This window comes from Crinia signifera, chromosome 8 (assembly GCF_055691185.1).
Source record: "Crinia signifera chromosome 8, ASM5569118v1, whole genome shotgun sequence".
NCBI classification, from domain to species: Eukaryota; Metazoa; Chordata; class Amphibia; order Anura; family Myobatrachidae; genus Crinia; species Crinia signifera.
Genome location: NC_139224.1, coordinates 181,907,781 through 181,930,225, shown reverse-complemented (window position 1 = coordinate 181,930,225; position 22,445 = coordinate 181,907,781). Strand labels below are relative to the sequence as shown.

Genomic DNA, 22,445 nt, shown 5'->3' with positions numbered 1-22,445 from the left:
TATCCTACTGTACATCTATCCTACATCTATCCTACTGTACATCTATCCTACATCTATCCTACTGTACATCTATCCTAGATCTATCCTACTGTACATCTATCCTACTGTACATCTATCCTACTGTACATCTATCCTACATCTATCCTACTGTACATCTATCCTACATCTATCCTACTGTACATCTATCCTACATCTATCCTACTGTACATCTATCCTACATCTATCCTACTGCACATCTATCCTACATCTATCCTACTGTACAGCTATCCTATATCTATCCTACTGTACATCTATCCTACATCTATCCTACTGTACATCTATCCTGCATCTATCCTACTGTATATCTATCCTACATCTATCCTACTGTACATCTATCCTACATCTATCCTACTGTACATCTATCCTACATCTATCCTACTGTACATCTATCCTGCATCTATCCTACTGTACATCTATCCTGCATCTATCCTACTGTACATCTATCCTACATCTATCCTACTGTACATCTATCCTAGATCTATCCTACTGTACATCTATCCTACATCTATCCTACTGTACATCTATCCTACATCTATCCTACATCTATCCTACATCTATCCTACTGTACAGCTATCCTATATCTATCCTACTGTACATCTATCCTACATCTATCCTACTGTACATCTATCCTACATCTATCCTACTGTACATCTATCCTACATCTATCCTACTGCACATCTATCCTACATCTATCCTACTGTACATCTATCCTACTGTACATCTATCCTACATCTATCCTACTGTACATCTATCCTACATCTATCCTACTGTACATCTATCCTACATCTATCCTACTGTACATCTATCCTACATCTATCCTACTGTACATCTATCCTACATCTATCCTACTGCACATCTATCCTACATCTATCCTACTGCACATCTATCCTATATCTATCCTACTGTACATCTATCCTACTGTACATCTATCCTAGATCTATCCTACTGTACATCTATCCTACTGTACATCTATCCTACATCTATCCTACTGTACAGCTATCCTATATCTATCCTACTGTACATCTATCCTGCATCTATCCTACTGTATATCTATCCTACATCTATCCTACTGTACATCTATCCTACATCTATCTTACTGTACATCTATCCTACATCTATCCTACTGTACATCTATCCTGCATCTATCCTACTGTACATCTATCCTACATCTATCCTACTGTACATCTATCCTACATCTATCCTACTGTACATCTATCCTAGATCTATCCTACTGTACATCTATCCTACATCTATCCTACTGTACATCTATCCTACATCTATCCTACATCTATCCTACTGTACAGCTATCCTATATCTATCCTACTGTACATCTATCCTACATCTATCCTACTGTACATCTATCCTACATCTATCCTACTGTACATCTATCCTACATCTATCCTACTGCACATCTATCCTACATCTATCCTACTGTACATCTATCCTACTGTACATCTATCCTACTGTACATCTATCCTACATCTATCCTACTGTACATCTATCCTACATCTATCCTACTGTACATCTATCCTACATCTATCCTACTGTACATCTATCCTACATCTATCCTACTGCACATCTATCCTACATCTATCCTACTGCACATCTATCCTATATCTATCCTACTGTACATCTATCCTACTGTACATCTATCCTAGATCTATCCTACTGTACATCTATCCTAGATCTATCCTACATCTATCCTACTGTACATCTATCCTACATCTATCCTACTGTACATCTATCCTACATCTATCCTACTGTACAGCTATCCTATATCTATCCTACTGTAGTAGTAGTAGTACGTTTATTTATAAGGCGCCACAAAGTGTCCGCAGCGCCGTACATAGCAAACAAAAAAAAAAACAAATTACAAGGTAACGTACAGGGTGTGTAGAAAGATACAGTATAAATAGGGGTATAGCTGGTGGAACTAAAATCAGCATCAGTTCAGAAGTAGGTGTCAAAATAGTCAAGGAGACCGAAGATGAAGTAGAGGAAGGGAAGAACAGGACAGGAGCACAGGTGAGGTAATGAGGTAGGGTGAGTACGTGAGGAAGGAGGGCCCTGCTCATAAGAGTTAACATACTAAAAATAGGTGGGTGGACGAACGAAATACAATAGGATAAGTAGGAACGGAGGGGAACGGAGGCAGGATAGGAGGATCAAAAGAGGTTAGGAGGAGGGATAGGCTAGTCGAAAAAAGTAGGTTTTGAGGGAGCGCTTGAAGGAGGTAAGGGAATCAGATAGCCTGATGGGTGGCGGGAGGTTGTTCCAGTGCAGGGGGGCAGCGCCAGAGAAATCTTGGACACGGGAGTGGGAGGAGGTGATTAGGTGAGAGGTCAGTCGGCGGTCAGCGATGGAGCGAAGAGGACGGGAGGGAGTGTGAATAGAGATCAGTGAAGAGAGGTAGGGAGCTGTGGAGGAGGAGAGAGCCTTGTAGGTGGTGGTAAGGAGTTTAAAGAGAACTCAGAAAGGAATGGGGAGCCAGTGAAGAGATAAACAGAGGGGGGAGGCGGAGGTAGAGCGGCGGGAGAGGAAGATGAGCCTAGCAGCAGCGTTAAGAATGGAGTTAAGTATCCTACTGTACATCTATCCTAGATCTATCCTACTGTACATCTATCCTACTGTACATCTATCCTACTGTACATCTATCCTAGATCTATCCTACTGTACATCTATCCTAGATCTATCCTACTGTACATCTATCCTACATCTATCCTACTGTACATCTATCCTACATCTATCCTACTGTACATCTATCCTACATCTATCCTACTGTACATCTATCCTACTGTACATCTATCCTACTGCACATCTATCCTACATCTATCCTACTGTACATCTATCCTACTGTACATCTATCCTACTGTACATCTATCCTACATCTATCCTACTGTACAGCTATCCTACATCTATCCTACTGTACAGCTATCCTACATCTATCCTACTGTACATCTATCCTACTGTACATCTATCCTACTGCACATCTATCCTACTGCACATCTATCCTACATCTATCCTACATCTATCCTACTGCACATCTATCCTACATCTATCCTACTGTACATCTATCCTACTGTACATCTATCCTACTGTACATCTATCCTACTGTACATCTATCCTACTGTACATCTATCCTACATCTATCCTACTGTACATCTATCCTACATCTATCCTACTGTACATCTATCCTACATCTATCCTACTGTACATCTATCCTACTGTACATCTATCCTACATCTATCCTACATCTATCCTACTGTACATCAATCCTAGATCTATCCTACTGTACATCTATCCTACATCTATCCTACTGTACATCTATCCTACATCTATCCTACTGTACATCTATCCTACATCTATCCTACTGTACATCTATCCTACATCACATCTATCCTACTGTATATCTATCCTACATCTATCCTACATCTATCCTACTGTACATCTATCCTACTGTACATCTATCCTAGATCTATCCTACTGTACATCTATCCTACATCTATCCTACTGTACATCTATCCTACATCTATCCTACTGTACATCTATCCTACATCTATCCTACTGTACATCTATCCTACATCTATCCTACTGTACATCTATCCTACATCTATCCTACTGTACATCTATCCTACATCTATCCTACTGTACATCTATCCTACATCTATCCTACTGTACATCTATCCTACATCTATCCTACTGTACATCTATCCTACATCTATCCTACTGTACATCTATCCTACTGTACATCTATCCTACATCTATCCTACTGTACATCTATCCTACTGTACATCTATCCTACATCTATCCTACTGTACATCTATCCTAGATCTATCCTACTGTACATCTATCCTACATCTATCCTACTGTACATCTATCCTACATCTATCCTACTGTACATCTATCCTACATCTATCCTACTGTACATCTATCCTACATCTATCCTACTGTACATCTATCCTACTGTACATCTATCCTACATCTATCCTACTGTACATCTATCCTACATCTATCCTACTGTACATCTATCCTACATCTATCCTACTGTACAGCTATCCTACATCTATCCTACTGTACATCTATCCTACATCTATCCTACTGTACATCTATCCTAGATCTATCCTACTGTACATCTATCCTACTGTACATCTATCCTACTGCACATCTATCCTACTGCACATCTATCCTACTGCACATCTATCCTACTGCACATCTATCCTACATCTATCCTACTGTATATCTATCCTACATCTATCCTACTGTACATCTATCCTACATCTATCCTACTGTACATCTATCCTACATCTATCCTACTGCACATCTATCCTACATCTATCCTACTGTACATCTATCCTACATCTATCCTACTGTACATCTATCTTACATCTATCCTACATCTATCCTACTGTACATCTATCCTACTGTACATCTATCCTACTGTACATCTATCCTACATCTATCCTACTGTACATCTATCCTACATCTATCCTACTGTACATCTATCCTACATCTATCCAATATCTATCCTACAGTATATCTATCCTACATCTATCCTACATCTATCTTACATCTATCCTACATCTATCCTACTGTACATCTATCCTACATCTATCCTACTGTACATCTATCCTACATCTATCCTACTGCACATCTATCCTACATCTATCCTACTGTACATCTATCCTACATCTATCCTACTGTACATCTATCTTACATCTATCCTACATCTATCCTACTGTACATCTATCCTACTGCACATCTATCCTACACCTATCCTACTGTATATCTATCCTACATCTATCCTACTGTACATCTATCCTACATCTATCCTACTGCACATCTATCCTACATCTATCCTACTGCACATCTATCCTACATCTATCCTAATGTACATCTATCCTACATCTATCCTACTGTACATCTATCCTACATCTATCCTACTGTACATCTATCCTACATCTATCCTACTGTACATCTATCCTACATCTATCCTACTGTACATCTATCCTACATCTATCCTACTGTACATCTATCCTACTGTACATCTATCCTACATCTATCCTACTGTACATCTATCCTACATCTATCCTACTGTACATCTATCCTACATCTATCCTACTGTACATCTATCCTACATCTATCTTACATCTATCCTACATCTATCCTACTGTACATCTATCCTACATATATCCTACTGTACATTTATCCTACATCTATCCTACTGTACATTTATCCTACATCTATCCTACTGTACATCTATCCTACTGTACATCATTCCTACTGTACAGCTATCCTACTGTACAGCTATCCTACATCTATCCTACTGCACATCTATCCTACATCTATCCTACTGTACATCGATCCTACATCTATCCTACTGTACATTTATCCTACATCTATCCTACTGTACATCTATCCTACTGTACATCTATCCTACTGTACATCTATCCTACTGTACATCTATCCTACATCTATCCTACTGCACATCTATCCTACATCTATCCTACTGTACATCTATCCTACATCTATCCTACTGCACATCTATCCTACATCTATCCTACTGTACATCTATCCTACATCTATCCTACTGTACATTTATCCTACATCTATCTTACTGTACATCTATCCTACTGTACATCTATCCTACTGTACATCTATCCTACATCTATCCTACTGCACATCTATCCTACATCTATCCTACATCTATCCTACATCTATCCTACTGTACATCTATCCTACATCTATCCTACTGTACATCTATCCTACATCTATCCTACTGTACATCTATCCTACTGCACATCTATCCTACATCTATCCTACTGCACATCTATCCTACATCTATCCTACTGTACATCTATCCTACATCTATCCTACATCTATCCTACTGCACATCTATCCTACATCTATCCTACTGTACATCTATCCTACATATATCCTACTGTACATCTATCCTACTGTACATCTATCCTACTGCACATCTATCCTACATCTATCCTACTGTACATCTATCCTACTGTACATCTATCCTACATCTATCCTACTGTACATCTATCCTACTGTACATCTATCCTACATCTATCCTACTGTACATCTATCCTACTGTACATCTATCCTACTGTACATCTATCCTACATCTATCCTACTGTACATCTATCCTACATCTATCCTACTGCACATCTATCCTACATCTATCCTACTGTACATCTATCCTACATCTATCCTACTGTATATCTATCCTACTGTACATCTATCCTACATCTATCCTACTGTACATCTATCCTACATCTATCCTACTGTACATCTATCCTACTTCTATCCTACTGTACATCTATCCTACACCTATCCTACTGTACATCTATCCTACACCTATCCTACTGTATATCTATCCTACTGCACATCTATCCTACATCTATCCTACTGTACATCTATCCTACATCTATCCTACTGTACATCTATCCTACACCTATCCTACTGTATATCTATCCTACTGTACATCTATCCTACATCTATCCTACTGTACATCTATCCTACACTATCCTACTGCACATCTATCCTACATCTATCCTACTGCACATCTATCCTACATCTATCCTACTGTACATCTATCCTACATCTATCCTACTGTACATCTATCCTACTGCACATCTATCCTACATCTATCCTACTGCACATCTATCCTACATCTATCCTACTGTACATCTATCCTACTGCACATCTATCCTACATCTATCCTACTGTATATCTATCCTACATCTATCCTACTGCACATCTATCCTACATCTATCCTACTGCACATCTATCCTACATCTATCCTACTGTACATCTATCCTACTGTACATCTATCCTACATCTATCCTACTGCACATCTATCCTACATCTATCCTACTGTACATCTATCCTACATCTATCCTACTGTACATCTATCCTACACCTATCCTACTGTATATCTATCCTACTGTACATCTATCCTACATCTATCCTACTGTACATCTATCCTACACCTATCCTACTGTATATCTATCCTACATCTATCCTACTGCACATCTATCCTACATCTATCCTACTGCACATCTATCCTACATCTATCCTACTGTACATCTATCCTACTGCACATCTATCCTACATCTATCCTACTGTACATCTATCCTACTGCACATCTATCCTACATCTATCCTACTGCACATCTATCCTACATCTATCCTACTGCACATCTATCCTACATCTATCCTACTGCACATCTATCCTACATCTATCCTACTGTACATCTATCCTACTGCACATCTATCCTACATCTATCCTACTGTATATCTATCCTACATCTATCCTACTGCACATCTATCCTACATCTATCCTACTGCACATCTATCCTACATCTATCCTACTGTACATCTATCCTACTGTACATCTATCCTACATCTATCCTACTGTACATCTATCCTACATCTATCCTACTGCACATCTATCCTACATCTATCCTACTGCACATCTATCCTACATCTATCCTACTGTACATCTATCCTACTGTACATCTATCCTACATCTATCCTACATCTATCCTACTGCACATCTATCCTACTGTACATCTATCCTACATCTATCCTACATCTATCCTACTGTACATCTATCCTACATCTATCCTACTGTACATCTATCCTACTGCACATCTATCCTACATCTATCCTACATCTATCCTACTGTACATCTATCCTACATCTATCCTACTGTACATCTATCCTACTGTACATCTATCCTACATCTATCCTACTGCACATCTATCCTACATCTATCCTACTGCACATCTATCCTACATCTATCCTACTGCACATCTATCCTACATCTATCCTACATCTATCCTACATCTATCCTACTGTACATCTATCCTACATCTATCCTACATCTATCCTACTGTACATCTATCCTACATCTATCCTACTGTACATCTATCCTACTGTACATCTATCCTACAGTACATCTATCCTACATCTATCCTACTGTACATCTATCCTACTGTACATCTATCCTACATCTATCCTACATCTATCCTACTGTACATCTATCCTACATCTATCCTAATGTACATCTATCCTACTGCACATCTATCCTACTGTACATCTATCCTACATCTATCCTACCGTACATCTATCCTACCGTACATCTATCCTACCGTACATCTATCCTACCGTACATCTATCCTACTGTACATCTATCCTACTGTACATCTATCCTACATCTATCCTACATCTATACTACTGTACATCTATCCTACATCTATCCTACTGTACATCTATCCAATATCTATCCTACAGTATATCTATCCTACATCTATCATACTGTATATCTATCCTAGTGTACATCTATCCTGCATCTATCCTACTGTACATCTATCCTGCATCTATCCTATTGTACATCTATCCTACTGTACATCTATCCTACTGTACATCTATCCTACTGTACATCTATCCTACATCTATCCTACATCTATCCTACTGTACATCTATCCTACATCTATCCTACTGTACATCTATCCTACATCTATCCTACTGTACATCTATCCTACTGTACATCTATCCTACTGTACATCTATCCTACTGTACATCTATCCTACTGTACATCTATCCTACTGTACATCTATCCTACATCTATCCTACTGTACATCTATCCTACATCTATCCTACTGTACATCTATCCTACATCTATCCTACATCTATCCTACTGTACATCTATCCTACATCTATCCTACATCTATCCTACTGTACATCTATCCTACATCTATCCTACTGTACATCTATCCTACATCTATCCTACATCTATCCTACTGTACATCTATCCTACATCTATCCTACATCTATCCTACTGTACATCTATCCTACTGTACATCTATCCTACATCTATCCTACTGTACATCTATCCTACATCTATCCTACTGTACATCTATCCTACTGTACATCTATCCTACATCTATCCTACTGTACATCTATCCTACATCTATCCTACTGTACATCTATCCTACATCTATCCTACATCTATCCTACTGTACATCTATCCTACTGCACATCTATCCTACATCTATCCTACTGTACATCTATCCTACTGCACATCTATCCTACTGTACATCTATCCTACTGTACATCTATCCTACATCTATCCTACTGTACATCTATCCTACATCTATCCTACTGTATATCTATCCTACATCTATCCTACTGTACATCTATCCTACATCTATCCTACATCTATCCTACTGTACATCTATCCTACTGTACATCTATCCTACTGTACATCTATCCTACTGTACATCTATCCGACTGTATAGCTATCCTATATCTATCCTACATCTATCCTACTGTACATCTATCCTACTGTACATCTATCCTACTGTACATCTATCCTACATCTATCCTACTGTACATCTATCCTACATCTATCCTACTGTACATCTATCCTACATCTATCCTACTGTACATCTATCCTACATCTATCCTACTGTACATCTATCCTACATCTATCCTACTGTACATCTATCCTACATCTATCCTACTGTACATCTATCCTACATCTATCCTACTGTACATCTATCCTACATCTATCCTACTGTACATCATTCCTACTGTACATCTATCCTAATAATGGTTAATTCTTCACTGTGCATCCTGTTGGGAATTATCCTATATACTTATTTCACATAAGCACACCACAATTCCCGTGTACAATAACAGATTGCAAATTCAACACAATTGAAAATTTTCTATTGTCCATTATACTAACTAAAGAACAAAATCTTTCTCCTCTTCCTCATTGAGAGTCATTCAAAGCTACCACTTTAAAGTACAAAAGGAGCCGGGCTCCCACTTGCTGGTGAATCGCCAGTCTGTCTCCGCTGGCCATCTGACTGAGTCGCTCGTGCATCTCACACGCGCGTGTGTCTCAGTTTCCGGGCGGCAGGGCGACGGGAACCTGTCCGTCATCGCTTCAGAGAGACGGACAGGGTTAGGGGGGGTGCGGGATGCGGTGGGGTCCCGGGGGAAGCGCCGTCGGAAAGGGACGTGCGCACGCGTCCCCTTTCGCAGATACAGATGGCGGCTGTGGCGGCTGGCGAGGGATGGCGGCTGGCGATTCTGCCGCCATCCCCTGCAAAGACCAGCCCGGCTCCATCTGCATATCGATTGTTTCCATTGTCCCCAAATCTTAAGACACTTTAGACTTGCTCCCCTTGAAGCATATACATATCTCTCATGCTCGCATTTAAGCTATTTGCTTAGTGGGCTATTCTGCGTAGTGAAAATCGCACATCGCATGGCTTTTTGTGCCTTGCGATGTGTGCGATGCGATCTCAGTAGTTAATTTATTCACTGCACCCTGAGTGAAATCGCATCGCACATCGCGTGAGACGAGATGAGATGTGAGAGATACGATCTCAGTAGTTCATATGGTAAAACACCTAAAACAGCACCACTCTCCACGTCACCCCGAAGCGTATCGAGCACAGCGAGCCCCGCGAGGGGCGGCGGAACGCGTCTGCCGACCTTTTCATACCTCCGCTATCCACGTCGGAGCGGAGTTGATTTTATATAGTGTGGCGAGTGCAGCGAGCCACCGAGCCCGTAGCGTGGTGAGCCCCGCGAGGGTACGCGGATTACTTAACATGTATTCCGCGTCCCCTCGCTGCGCTCGCCACACTATATAAAATCAACTCCACGCCGGCGTGGATAGTGGGGGTATGAAAAGGTCGGAGGACGCATTCCGCCACGCTTCGGGGTGACGTGGAGAGTGGTGGTGTTTAAGGTGTTTTACCATATGAACTACTCAGATCGCATATCTCACGCCACAAAAAAGGGCCATGCGATGCGATTTCACTCAGGGCGCAGTGAATAAATTAACTACTGAGCGTACGTAGTACCAATAATTCCTCCTAGGGCGAAGAAATAAAAATGCGCCCCCCTCCCCCCCCCCCCCACACACACACACACACACACACAAATACATGGTATGAAGAAATTGCGCGCGCGCAGGGGGTGTGGCTTAATATAAGGGCATGGTCTAGCAGGGAAACAATTACCTTACATCACACTTTGGCAACCTGCATGACCAGACATTGGTTAGAGCAGGAATTGTCATTGTCCTCCCGCACTTAATACTGCTTTCACATTGCAAAAACATGCTTTCAACACGATTTTCTAAACGTGTCTTAAAACTGGTCAAAAGCCAGTTAAACCCCTTTCATATTGCATGATGTAAAGGTATATTGCAGTTTAAATACCGTTTTGTACCTTTCAGATTCAACCCGTTTCACCCATAGAAAGCCATACAATGTCATTTTAAATGTTTTTTTCCTGCTTGTGGGCGGGGATCAAGTGTGGGTATCATTTGTAGCAAATACCGTTTCTGAGCTGTTCAGACTGCAGGGAAAACGGCTCAGAAACGTGTAGGATCCTGCTTTTAACACGTGTCAAAATACCGGTTTTCTGTAACCGGTAAATTGACAATGTAGCTTTCACATTGCAGCTGGAACCATTTAAAAAAACGGCAATATACCGTGTTACAGCTGCAATGTGAAAGGGGTATAAGTTGGCGGGCTGAAGGCCACACAGTGACCCAGTACGCCTCACAGATCAAGGCCAAACAATGACAGGCTACTTAAATCATTATACACTGTTTATCCGTAATGACAATTACACATTACTCAGCACACCGTGATGACAATTACACATTATGTCTCACACCATGATGCCCATTAGACCCCACACTGTGATGCCCATTGCACCCCACACTGTGATGGCAATTACACAATACTCCCCTCACTGTAATGCCTATTACACATTATACCCCACGAGCTGCTGCCATACAACTGATGCCATTTACTCATATGTATGCCACACATATATGCCCCCACATTGCCACACACATATATGCCCCCACATTGCCACACATATGCCCCCACATTGCCACACATATATGCCCCCACAGTGCCACACACATGCCCCCACGGCGCCACACACATGCCCCCACGGCGCCACACACATGCCCCCACGGCACCACACACATGCCCCCACGGCACCACACACATGCCCCCACGGCACCACACACATGCCCCCACGGCACCACACACATGCCCCCACGGCGCCACACCTATACCCCACACCTATACCCCACGGTGCCACACATGCCCCCACGGTGCCACACATGCCCCCACGGTGCCACACATGCCCCCACGGTGCCACACATGCCCCCACGGTGCCACACATGCCCCCCAAAGTGCCAGAAGCAGCACAACTCACTGTCTCTGGGTCTCCCCCCGCTGCCATCGCAGCCTCTTCTTCTGCTGCTGCCTTGGGGAGGGGAGCGCATCGTGCGTCTCTCCTTCCCCTTCACTGTGTACCTGAGCCGTCAGCCATTCATACCTCGCGAGCTGGCTCCTGATTGGCCGCCGGCCCGCGAGCTCTGATTGGCTGACAGCCCAGTGAGCTAAGGGAAGGAGATGCGCAATGCATTCCCCTCCCTTACACTTGTAAATAGCGGAAGCCGGAATACAGTAATGTGTATATGTGTCTGTTCACGCACAATGATTACGTATAAATAATGTATGCTGGGCTACATTGCAATATATGTGGTAATATTAGGATTTGATTTTTAGGGATTTTGGATCATTATATAAAATTATGTAGAATAGGGATTCGCCATGTTTTACTTGTAACCCCATAATACATCTATGGGAACTGGTATCAATACCAGCCAGGGGCACTAAGCCTCCACACCTTGAAAAAGGGCTACTTGAAAGCCCGAAATGCATTGGTGGGAGGAGAGGACAGCTAGAACATTTGTGGTAACTGGCTGAATATCATCTTAAGCCTTGTTTTTGGGGATCCCTTCCAGCTGGATAGGAGGGAACCCTGATTTATCACTAGTACCCAGCTTCCCCCTTTTTACTCTTTTATTTTGGATTTTAAATCTGGTTTTTAACATCTGTTATCTGTCGCTTTGGAAATAAAAACAATTTGTACCGTGATCTGGATTCCATCATTTGAGGGACCTGGTGGAGAAGTTCCCAGTCAAAGAAACCTTTTGAGGAACATAGGGCACTGGCCCTCGTTAAGTGAACATTCATATGGTCGCCCGCCGAGGAGACCAGGTTAATCTTGCAGTGTTCATCCATTTATCAGAAAGTAGAAGACGTAAAGATACCTTGATGTGCATATAGGGCACTGGTTGAAGGTCAGTCATCAGTGTCCTATTACAAACTACTAGACAAAGGGATACCAAAAAGAAAAGTCGGTATATCAGACCAGGGATTGAAAATTTTCTGACTAAAAGGAGTCAAATGCTTTGTTTGCTTCAAAGGATACAACCGCTACATTGACCTTTCTGGCTTCAACAATTTGTATATAGGAAAAGACTCTTCTCAGGTTGATCATTGTTGACTTACCGGCCATAAAACCAGTTTGGTCTGGATGGACGACATTATTGATAACTTTGCTGAGTCGATTCACAAGGACCTTTGCAAAGATCTTAACATCTGAGGCAATTAACAAAATTGGCCTATATGACTACCCGGGTCAGGTCTTTTCCAGTTTTTGGGATCATTATTATTGATGCCTCAGACAAAGAAGGGGGGGGGGGGGGGGGATTTTCTCCTCCTCAACCATTGCTTCAAACACATTCAACAACTGTGGTCCCAATATTTTAACATATTGCTGAAAAAACTCACCAGGGAGCCCGTCCAACCCAGGGGCTTTATTAGCTGGCAAGGATTTAATTGTCTCAATCACCTCCTCTAGTTCTAGGGAAGCATCAAGGAATTATTTTTGTTCCAAAGATAAACATGGCATAGCAATAGATCCCAGATATTCCCTATCTCAGCCTTTCCCTTAAATAATTGGGACTGATAAGCTTTACTAAAATGGGAAGCAAAGGCATGTGCTATCTTAGGGGTCTCGGTCACCGTTCCACCAGACTCCAACATAATCTTTGGAATCGTATTGGAGGGACGATCTTGTTTCACCAGAAGTGCCAACCATTTCCCTGCCCTATCTACATTAGAATACCAGCGGTGGGCACCGGATATTAATCTACGACAAGTTATATCCTGCAGGTAATCTTACCCATTATTTTTGGGCCAACTGCCAAGATTCCCTATCTGCTTCTAGATTTTTTTGTAATATACATTCTTCAAATTACCCGTCCTCGTCTTCAGCTCATTAGGCCGCGCCCGATGCGATTTCTTTAATATTGCGATTTTTTTTAATCAGAACCCCTCTTACAAAAGCTTTAAAGGCATTCCAAATTATACTTGTTCTCTCCAATGTCTGTGATCTTTTGCCCATATTAATCTTTTCCTTTTATGGACCAGTCTCAGATACGGCTTTTTCTTCGCCACTCTGCCTAGAAGGCCAGCATCCCGGAGTCACCTCTTGACTGTAGACATTGACACTGGCGTTTTGCAGGTACCATTTAATGAAGCTGCCAGTTGACGCCATGTGAGGCGTCTATTTCTCAAACTAGAGACTCTGATGTACTTGTCGTCTTGCTCAATTGTGCACCGGGGCCTTCTACTCTGGTTAGAGCCTGTTTGTGCTGTTACATAGGTGCTGTTGACCTCCATGAAGAAGGCTTTGAAAGCTGAAACGCGTTGGGGAACAGGGACATTACCTACATCAGGTCCCCCTACGAACACACGCCCGGCACACTCCGTGACGCAATCCGAGGAAAACTTTGCAGCAACGCTGTAACCAAGGACGCGGCACGACATCACCATCTGAGGAAGGGTAAGTAGGAGATAGGAACTGCTCGCGAGGCAGGAGGGCTCCCAGTCGGACGGCGGGTTACCACGCGGATACCGACACCATCGGCTGAAGCGAGGTAATCCTGCCACCCGCTCAAGTGCGCACGTCGGGTACACCGGGACCGCGACACGCTGTGGGATCCACACGCGTGCGGCGGTAACACGTACCAGAGACGCACCGCACACTGGCATACCCTAGGCTGCACCACAGTATACTACCTCCGAAAACCTGCACTGTACATCTTCGTGGCAAGTGTTTAAAGGGGTACCCGAAGCTGTTATTGTGCCTGAGCAGCGGGACGCCGCACTCAGACAGAGACTTTTTCCTGCAATTTGTGCAGCCCAAACAACTTCAATACGTGACTGTTTCATCCCATAAAACTGAACAAACTGTCTGCATACCCACATTCACCTTGGCAAGACGGGCAGCAAGCCCGGTGCGCAAGTTTTGTGTTGGGACATCTGCTTAATTCTGCCCAGGATTAGCATTTCCACTAGACCATTATTGCAGACGGCAGTTCTAATTACCACCATTTCACCGCTAATTGAATGATTTTAATTGTTTATTTACTATTATTATTACTTTTTTGTCTGATACAAGTTATCACAAAGTAAAATATTTCCTTTCCTTTTCAATTTACACCACTGTGTCAGTTATCATTTATCTAGGGCCAAGCGCAGCACTAATCTCCACGATTCTCTATGATTACCACTTTTAGTATAGTTTGAGTCAGACTATACATAAGTGCTTTGCAGCTAGTCCGACCAGGGTACACTCAGTGCGCAGGTACACCCCCAAAATTCCTGTGCTGTTACATAGTTACATAGTAGGTGAGGCTGAATAAAGACTTGCGTCCATCTAGTTCAACCTATGTTTATAGTAGCTTATCCCTTGTTGTATAGTATGTTCCGATATTTTAAAGACAGATTGTTACTTATTCATACCCTTGGATGTTTTTAACCAATAAATGTTTATCCAACCTTATTTTAAACATATTTCTAGTGTCTGCCGACGCCACTTCTTCAGGAAGAGAGTTCCAAAGTTTGACTGCTCTGACTGTAAAGACATTTTTTCTTCTGTTCTCTGAAGTAGTACATATTTTAGAAAAATATTCAGTTTCTTGGCAATTTCTCACATGGAATAGCCTTCATTTCGAAGAACAAGAATAGATCGAGTTTCACATGAAAATTATTTTTCAGGCCATTTTGAGTATAATCAAACTCACAAATGTGATGCTCCAGATACTCAACTAGTTCAAAGGAAGGCCAGCAAACCCATCCTTTAGTCTTCTAATGCAATTAGCAAACACAATGTATCAATAGAGCACTGGAGTGATGGCTACTGGAAATGGGCCTCTATACACCTATGTAGATATTCCTTTTAAAAAAAATAAAGATGTCTGCAGCTATTATAGTCATTTACCACATTATCAATGTATAGGGTGAATTTCTTATTAATTGAAAAAAAAAAAAAAAACAGTGCTTTTCATTCAAAAATAAGGAAATTTGGGTACTTCTGTATTAGCAGGGCGCCCGGCTACGCTGACATTTGGTACATTTTCCAGAGAGAGATACCTAGCAAACATTAAAATATTCTTTAACCATTTCATTAATGAGTTATGAAAAGCAAACTCGCATTTGGCTGCACATTACTTGAATAAATTTGCAAAGGTATAATACACTGTACATCTCCAAAACTATCCAGTTTTCTTCTTGTAGTATTTTGTTTTGTATGTTATGCGTGTGTCTGTCCAGTTATGACGTAATTACATATATTTTAAACCAATTTATTAACGTTAAGTTTTAAAACAAGCGTGTATATTACTCTCAGGGGAGCACCTCCACACTACTAACCAGTGCCAAGGCACCTAATATCTGAATTGTGGATCATCACAAATTTACTTGAAACCTACAAACTCTAATAACACGTGGTACTAGTGCACAGATATTCCGTCCCGCTACCCATTCCCCATGTTGAAATTAAGATTTAAAGTGCCAGGTCCCCTATTCATCCATCTCTACCCCATTGTATTCAGAGACTCCAGCATTCCCTAAGAAAATCATAATTCTAGCAATAAACAGAATGACTGTATATGTGTACTTCTGTGAGAAGCCTGAATATGTGTACTTCTGTGAGAAGCCTGAATATGTGTACTTCTGTGAGAAGCCTGAATATGTGTACTTCTGTGAGAAGCCTGAATATGTGTACTTCTGTGAGAAGCCTGAATATGTGTACTTCTGTGAGAAGCCTGAATATGTGTACTTCTGTGAGAAGCCTGAATAGGTGTACTTCTGTGAGAAGCCTGAATAGGTGTACTTCTGTGAGAAGCCTGAATAGGTGTACTTCTGTGAGAAGCCTGAATAGGTGTACTTCTGTGAGAAGCCTGAATATGTGTACTTCTGTGAGAAGCCTGAATATGTGTACTTCTGTGAGAAGCCTGAATATGTGTACTTCTGTGAGAAGCCTGAATATGTGTACTTCTGTGAGAAGCCTGTATATGTGTACTTCTGTGAGAAGCCTGAATATGTGTACTTCTGTGAGAAGCCTGAATATGTGTACTTCTGTGAGAAGCCTGAATATGTGTACTTCTGTGAGAAGCCTGTATATGTGTACTTCTGTGAGAAGCCTGAATATGTGTACTTCTGTGAGAAGCCTGAATATGTGTACTTCTGTGAGAAGCCTGAATATGTGTACTTCTGTGAGAAGCCTGAATATGTGTACTTCTGTGAGAAGCCTGAACATGTGTACTTCTGTGAGAAGCCTGAATATGTGTACTTCTGTGAGAAGCCTGAATATGTGTACTTCTGTGAGAAGCCTGAATATGTGTACTTCTGTGAGAAGCCTGAATATGTGTACTTCTGTGAGAAGCCTGAATATGTGTACTTCTGTGAGAAGACTGTATATGTGTACTTCTGTGAGAAGCCTGAATATGTGTACTTCTGTGAGAAGCCTGAATATGTGTACTTCTGTGAGAAGCCTGAATATGTGTACTTCTGTGAGAAGCCTGAATATGTGTACTTCTGTGAGAAGCCTGTATATGTGTACTTCTGTGAGAAGCCTGAATATGTGTACTTCTGTGAGAAGTCTGAATATGTGTACTTCTGTGAGAAGCCTGAATAGGTGTACTTCTGTGAGAAGCCTGTATATGTGTACCTCTGTGAGAAGCCTGAATATGTGTACTTCTGTGAGAAGCCTGAATATGTGTACTTCTGTGAGAAGCCTGTATATGTGTACTTCTGTGAGAAGCCTGAATATGTGTACTTCTGTGAGAAGCCTGAATATGTGTACTTCTGTGTGAAGCCTGAATATGTGTACTTCTGTGAGAAGCCTGAATATGTGTACTTCTGTGAGAAGCCTGAATATGTGTACTTCTGTGAGAAGCCTGAATATGTGTACTTCTGTGAGAAGCCTGAATATGTGTACTTCTGTGAGAAGCCTGAATATGTGTACTTCTGTGAGAAGCCTGAATATGTGTACTTCTGTGAGAAGCCTGTATATGTGTACTTCTGTGAGAAGCCTGAATATGTGTACTTCTGTGAGAAGCCTGAATATGTATACTTCTGTAAGAAGCCTGTATATGTGTACTTCTGTGAGAAGCCTGAATATGTGTGCTTCTGTGAGAAGCCTGTATATGTGTACTTCTGTGAGAAGCCTGAATATGTGTACTTCTGTGAGAAGCCTGAATATGTGTACTTCTGTGAGAAGCCTGTATATGTGTACTTCTGTGAGAAGCCTGAATATGTGTACTTCTGTGAGAAGCCTGAATATGTATACTTCTGTGAGAAGCCTGTATATGTGTACTTCTGTGAGAAGCCTGTATATGTGTACTTCTGTGAGAAGCCTGAATATGTGTACTTCTGTGTGAAGCCTGAATATGTGTACTTCTGTGAGAAGCCTGTATATGTGTACTTCTGTGAGAAGCCTGAATAGGTGTACTTCTGTGAGAAGCCTGAATATGTGTACTTCTGTGAGAAGCCTGTATATGTGTACTTCTGTGAGAAGCCTGAATATGTGTACTTCTGTGAGAAGCCTGAATATGTGTACTTCTGTGAGAAGCCTGAATATGTGTACTTCTGTGAGAAGCCTGAATATGTGTACTTCTGTGAGAAGCCTGTATATGTGTACCTCTGTGAGAAGCCTGAATATGTGTACTTCTGTGAGAAGCCTGAATATGTGTACTTCTGTGAGAAGCCTGAATATGTGTACTTCTGTGAGAAGCCTGTATATGTGTACCTCTGTGAGAAGCCTGAATATGTGTACTTCTGTGAGAAGCCTGTATATGTGTACTTCTGTGAGAAGCCTGAATATGTGTACTTCTGTGAGAAGCCTGAATATGTGTACTTCTGTGAGAAGCCTGAATATGTGTACTTCTGTGAGAAGCCTGAATATGTGTACTTCTGTGAGAAGCCTGTATATGTGTACCTCTGTGAGAAGCCTGAATATGTGTACTTCTGTGAGAAGCCTGTATATGTGTACTTCTGTGAGAAGCCTGAATATGTGTACTTCTGTGAGAAGCCTGAATATGTGTACTTCTGTGAGAAGCCTGAATATGTGTACTTCTGTGAGAAGCCTGAATATGTGTACTTCTGTGAGAAGCCTGAATATGTGTACTTCTGTGAGAAGCCTGTATATGTGTACCTCTGTGAGAAGCCTGAATATGTGTACTTCTGTGAGAAGCCTGTATATGTGTACTTCTGTGAGAAGCCTGAATAGGTGTACTTCTGTGAGAAGCCTGTATATGTGTACTTCTGTGAGAAGCCTGAATATGTGTACTTCTGTGAGAAGCCTGAATAGGTGTACTTCTGTGAGAAGCCTGAATAGGTGTACTTCTGTGAGAAGCCTGTATATGTGTACTTCTGTGAGAAGCCTGAATATGTGTACTTCTGTGAGAAGCCTGAATAGGTGTACTTCTGTGAGAAGCCTGAATATGTGTACTTCTGTGAGAAGCCTAAATATGTGTACTTCTGTGAGAAGCCTGAATATGTGTACTTCTGTGAGAAGCCTGAATATGCCTGCAAGATACCAATCAGTTATCTGGCTATCCTGCCAGCATCCCAGGAGTAGCAGTCAAAGGGAATCACTGGGAGTCACCCATAAAGAGGTGCTGCAGCAGTTACACACACACCATCCAGGTGCCCATGATGGAGCTTCTTACAGTTTCAGTGGCACCATTATACACAGAGTGAGCCCTTTCCCATCACAGAACAGAATAGGGTGGGTGAGATGAAATGTAGCATGTACCTCATATTGCTCCTGAAGCAGTTTTATCAACGGAGCATAAACCTCTTCAGAGTTCTGCGAAGACCGGTTTTCGTCGGATTCAATCACTACAAAGTCATTCTCCTCGTCTGCTGGGGCAGGTGGTATCTGTGAGAAACGTAATTATCATTACTGATATGTGCTTTATGGTCATTTACAAGTCATAAGTGATGGCCAACCTTGGCAATATCCACAAGGGTACCACTATGGACTTTATCGATGAAGGCTTGGAGAGCATGGACTACTCTCATGTGCTGCTTGGCTAGTTCCATGTCATTCTTCTGCTTGGCTTGAAGAGCGGATTTTCTGTACTGTCTTCTCCGTGTCTCCAGGAACTCCAGCTGCTCTCGCACTGGAACAAGGAGAAGACCAGGGATGTATATTGTGTACTGCTAGGAGACAGGATCAGAGGCCTCCACTATCAGACCTTCAGAAATACCTGCCGGAGGAAAGTGCTCAGTGGACTTGGAAGTATCCAGAACTTTGGTTTGAATGGACTCATCTGGTTCTGGCAAATTTGGCACCAACTGTGGCTTCACAATTTGGGTGGGTTTTTGGTGGATGGGTTTCTTTGATAGCTGCTCATCCTGAGAAGACAACCACAAACTTTTAAACTGAAGCCAAACGACTCCAAAGTAAGCAATATAAAGACTGTAACATTTCACAAATGTCATTAAACACAAAGTCACTTCCAGAAAATTCCAGTACAAGGCGCATGAACGCATGCTGCTGAACTGGTTGTGGATTGGACTATGGGTGGTCAGCTGACAAGGATTGTCATGGCGGCACCCATGCCGGAACTTGGAGGGAAACTCTGGCATGACGCGAATAATGAGCAATTCGTAATGGCGGCAGGTTCTTTGAGCTTGGGGAGCTACGTCTAGTGACCACTGGAGACGAGTATACGACAGGATGGACAAACCTCAGTGATTGCTGTGCAGAGACTTGCTAATCAGCTCAGATAGTTCATACAGTGCACAGAGAACTCCTGGCACTGGTGAGCCGGCTATCCCAGTGAGCAGAGAACTCCTGGCACTGGTGATCCGGTTATCCCAGTGAGCAGAGAACTCCTGGCACCGGTGAGCCGGCTATCCCAGTGAGCAGATAACTCCTGGCACTGGTGATCCGGTTATCCCAGTGAGCGGATACCTCCTGGCACTGGTGATCCTGTTATCCCAGTGAGCAGAGAACTCCTGGCACCGGTGAGCCGGCTATCCCAGTGAGCAGCGAACTCCTGGCACCGGTGAGCCGGCTACCCCAGTGAGCAGAGAACTCCTGGCACTGGTGATCCGGTTATCCCAGTGAGCGGATAACTCCTGGCACTGGTGATCCTGTTATCCCAGTGAGCAGAGAACTCCTGGCACCGGTGAGCCGGCTATCCCAGTGAGCAGCGAACTCCTGGCACCGGTGAGCCGGCTACCCCAGTGAGCAGAGAACTCCTGGCACTGGTGAGCAGAGAACTCCTGGCATTCATCCAGCATGTAGGAGACAGACCTGCTTCGGACAGACCCCTCATACTGCCAGTTGTTTGGTCACATATTCACGTGCTATTGATGTGAATAACAATTATTTTGTGAAAATAAATAAATAAAGGAAAAGGGCAGCTGCAAAGTTGGGAGCAAAGACAGACGGACAAACCAAGCTGCACATACATCCATAATTGTGCACAGGGCAGCTTTATCCTCTGGATTTAAGTTTAATTTGTACACATAATCCCCCAGATCGTATCCCTCTGCAAAGTCTTACATCTACCCCACCTGCAGCACAAGGGGCAGTTACTAGCTTTTTTCCTATTATTATTTGCGCTCAGCTTGGAATTAGCCTCACAGAGCAAAGTGTCAACAGCTGTGGAGTTTTCTTCCTCAATTATAACCTTATAACTGTACGACTAACACATGACTAGCAACCAAAATAACTAAAGATACCAACTACAGACCATTCATTTATCTTAAGTCTCTGAAATTGGTGTTGTACATGATATGATGAATGGACATTGCGGTCCAGAACCATATAGACCACTCACAGCTCACACACATCCACAAGAAGGGGGAGAAGCATAGATCTGATTGCCAAGGCACACATTAAGAATAGAAAAAGTACCTGGGAGGTGAGTGGCAGAGGGTGGTCTGATGGCAGGTAGGGATGCAAAATATGAACAGGGGACACTAGCCGGTGTACAGCAATATGCCTATCCTGAAGCATTTTAATCCTAGCTGGTGCACAGGTGCAGTCATTACTAACCGTCACATATAACGTGCTACCTTCATTCCTAACCGACACATTCTATAGATGCACAGGTACCCTGAAAAACATTACCTGTTGTTACCAGTGTTAGCAACTCCTCATCTAGTGTTTAGAAAGTGTAACATG

The 22,445-nt window shown here is 42.2% G+C and overlaps 1 protein-coding gene across 1 annotated transcript in view; it reads right to left on the bottom strand.

Moving 5' to 3' along the window:
* CC2D1B (coiled-coil and C2 domain containing 1B) overlaps window positions 1-22,445 on the bottom strand; it is a 210,946-nt gene that overhangs the window by 73,419 nt on the left and 115,082 nt on the right. Inside the window, exons 14-19 of the mRNA XM_083158258.1 lie at window positions 20,515-20,662; window positions 20,255-20,427; window positions 19,972-20,183; window positions 15,035-15,141; window positions 13,742-13,813; window positions 13,460-13,549 (exon numbers count right to left, since the gene is read on the bottom strand). Of these exons, the coding sequence (XP_083014384.1) occupies window positions 13,460-13,549; window positions 13,742-13,813; window positions 15,035-15,141; window positions 19,972-20,183; window positions 20,255-20,427; window positions 20,515-20,662 (802 nt within the window). The remainder of the gene's footprint in view (window positions 1-13,459; window positions 13,550-13,741; window positions 13,814-15,034; window positions 15,142-19,971; window positions 20,184-20,254; window positions 20,428-20,514; window positions 20,663-22,445) is intronic.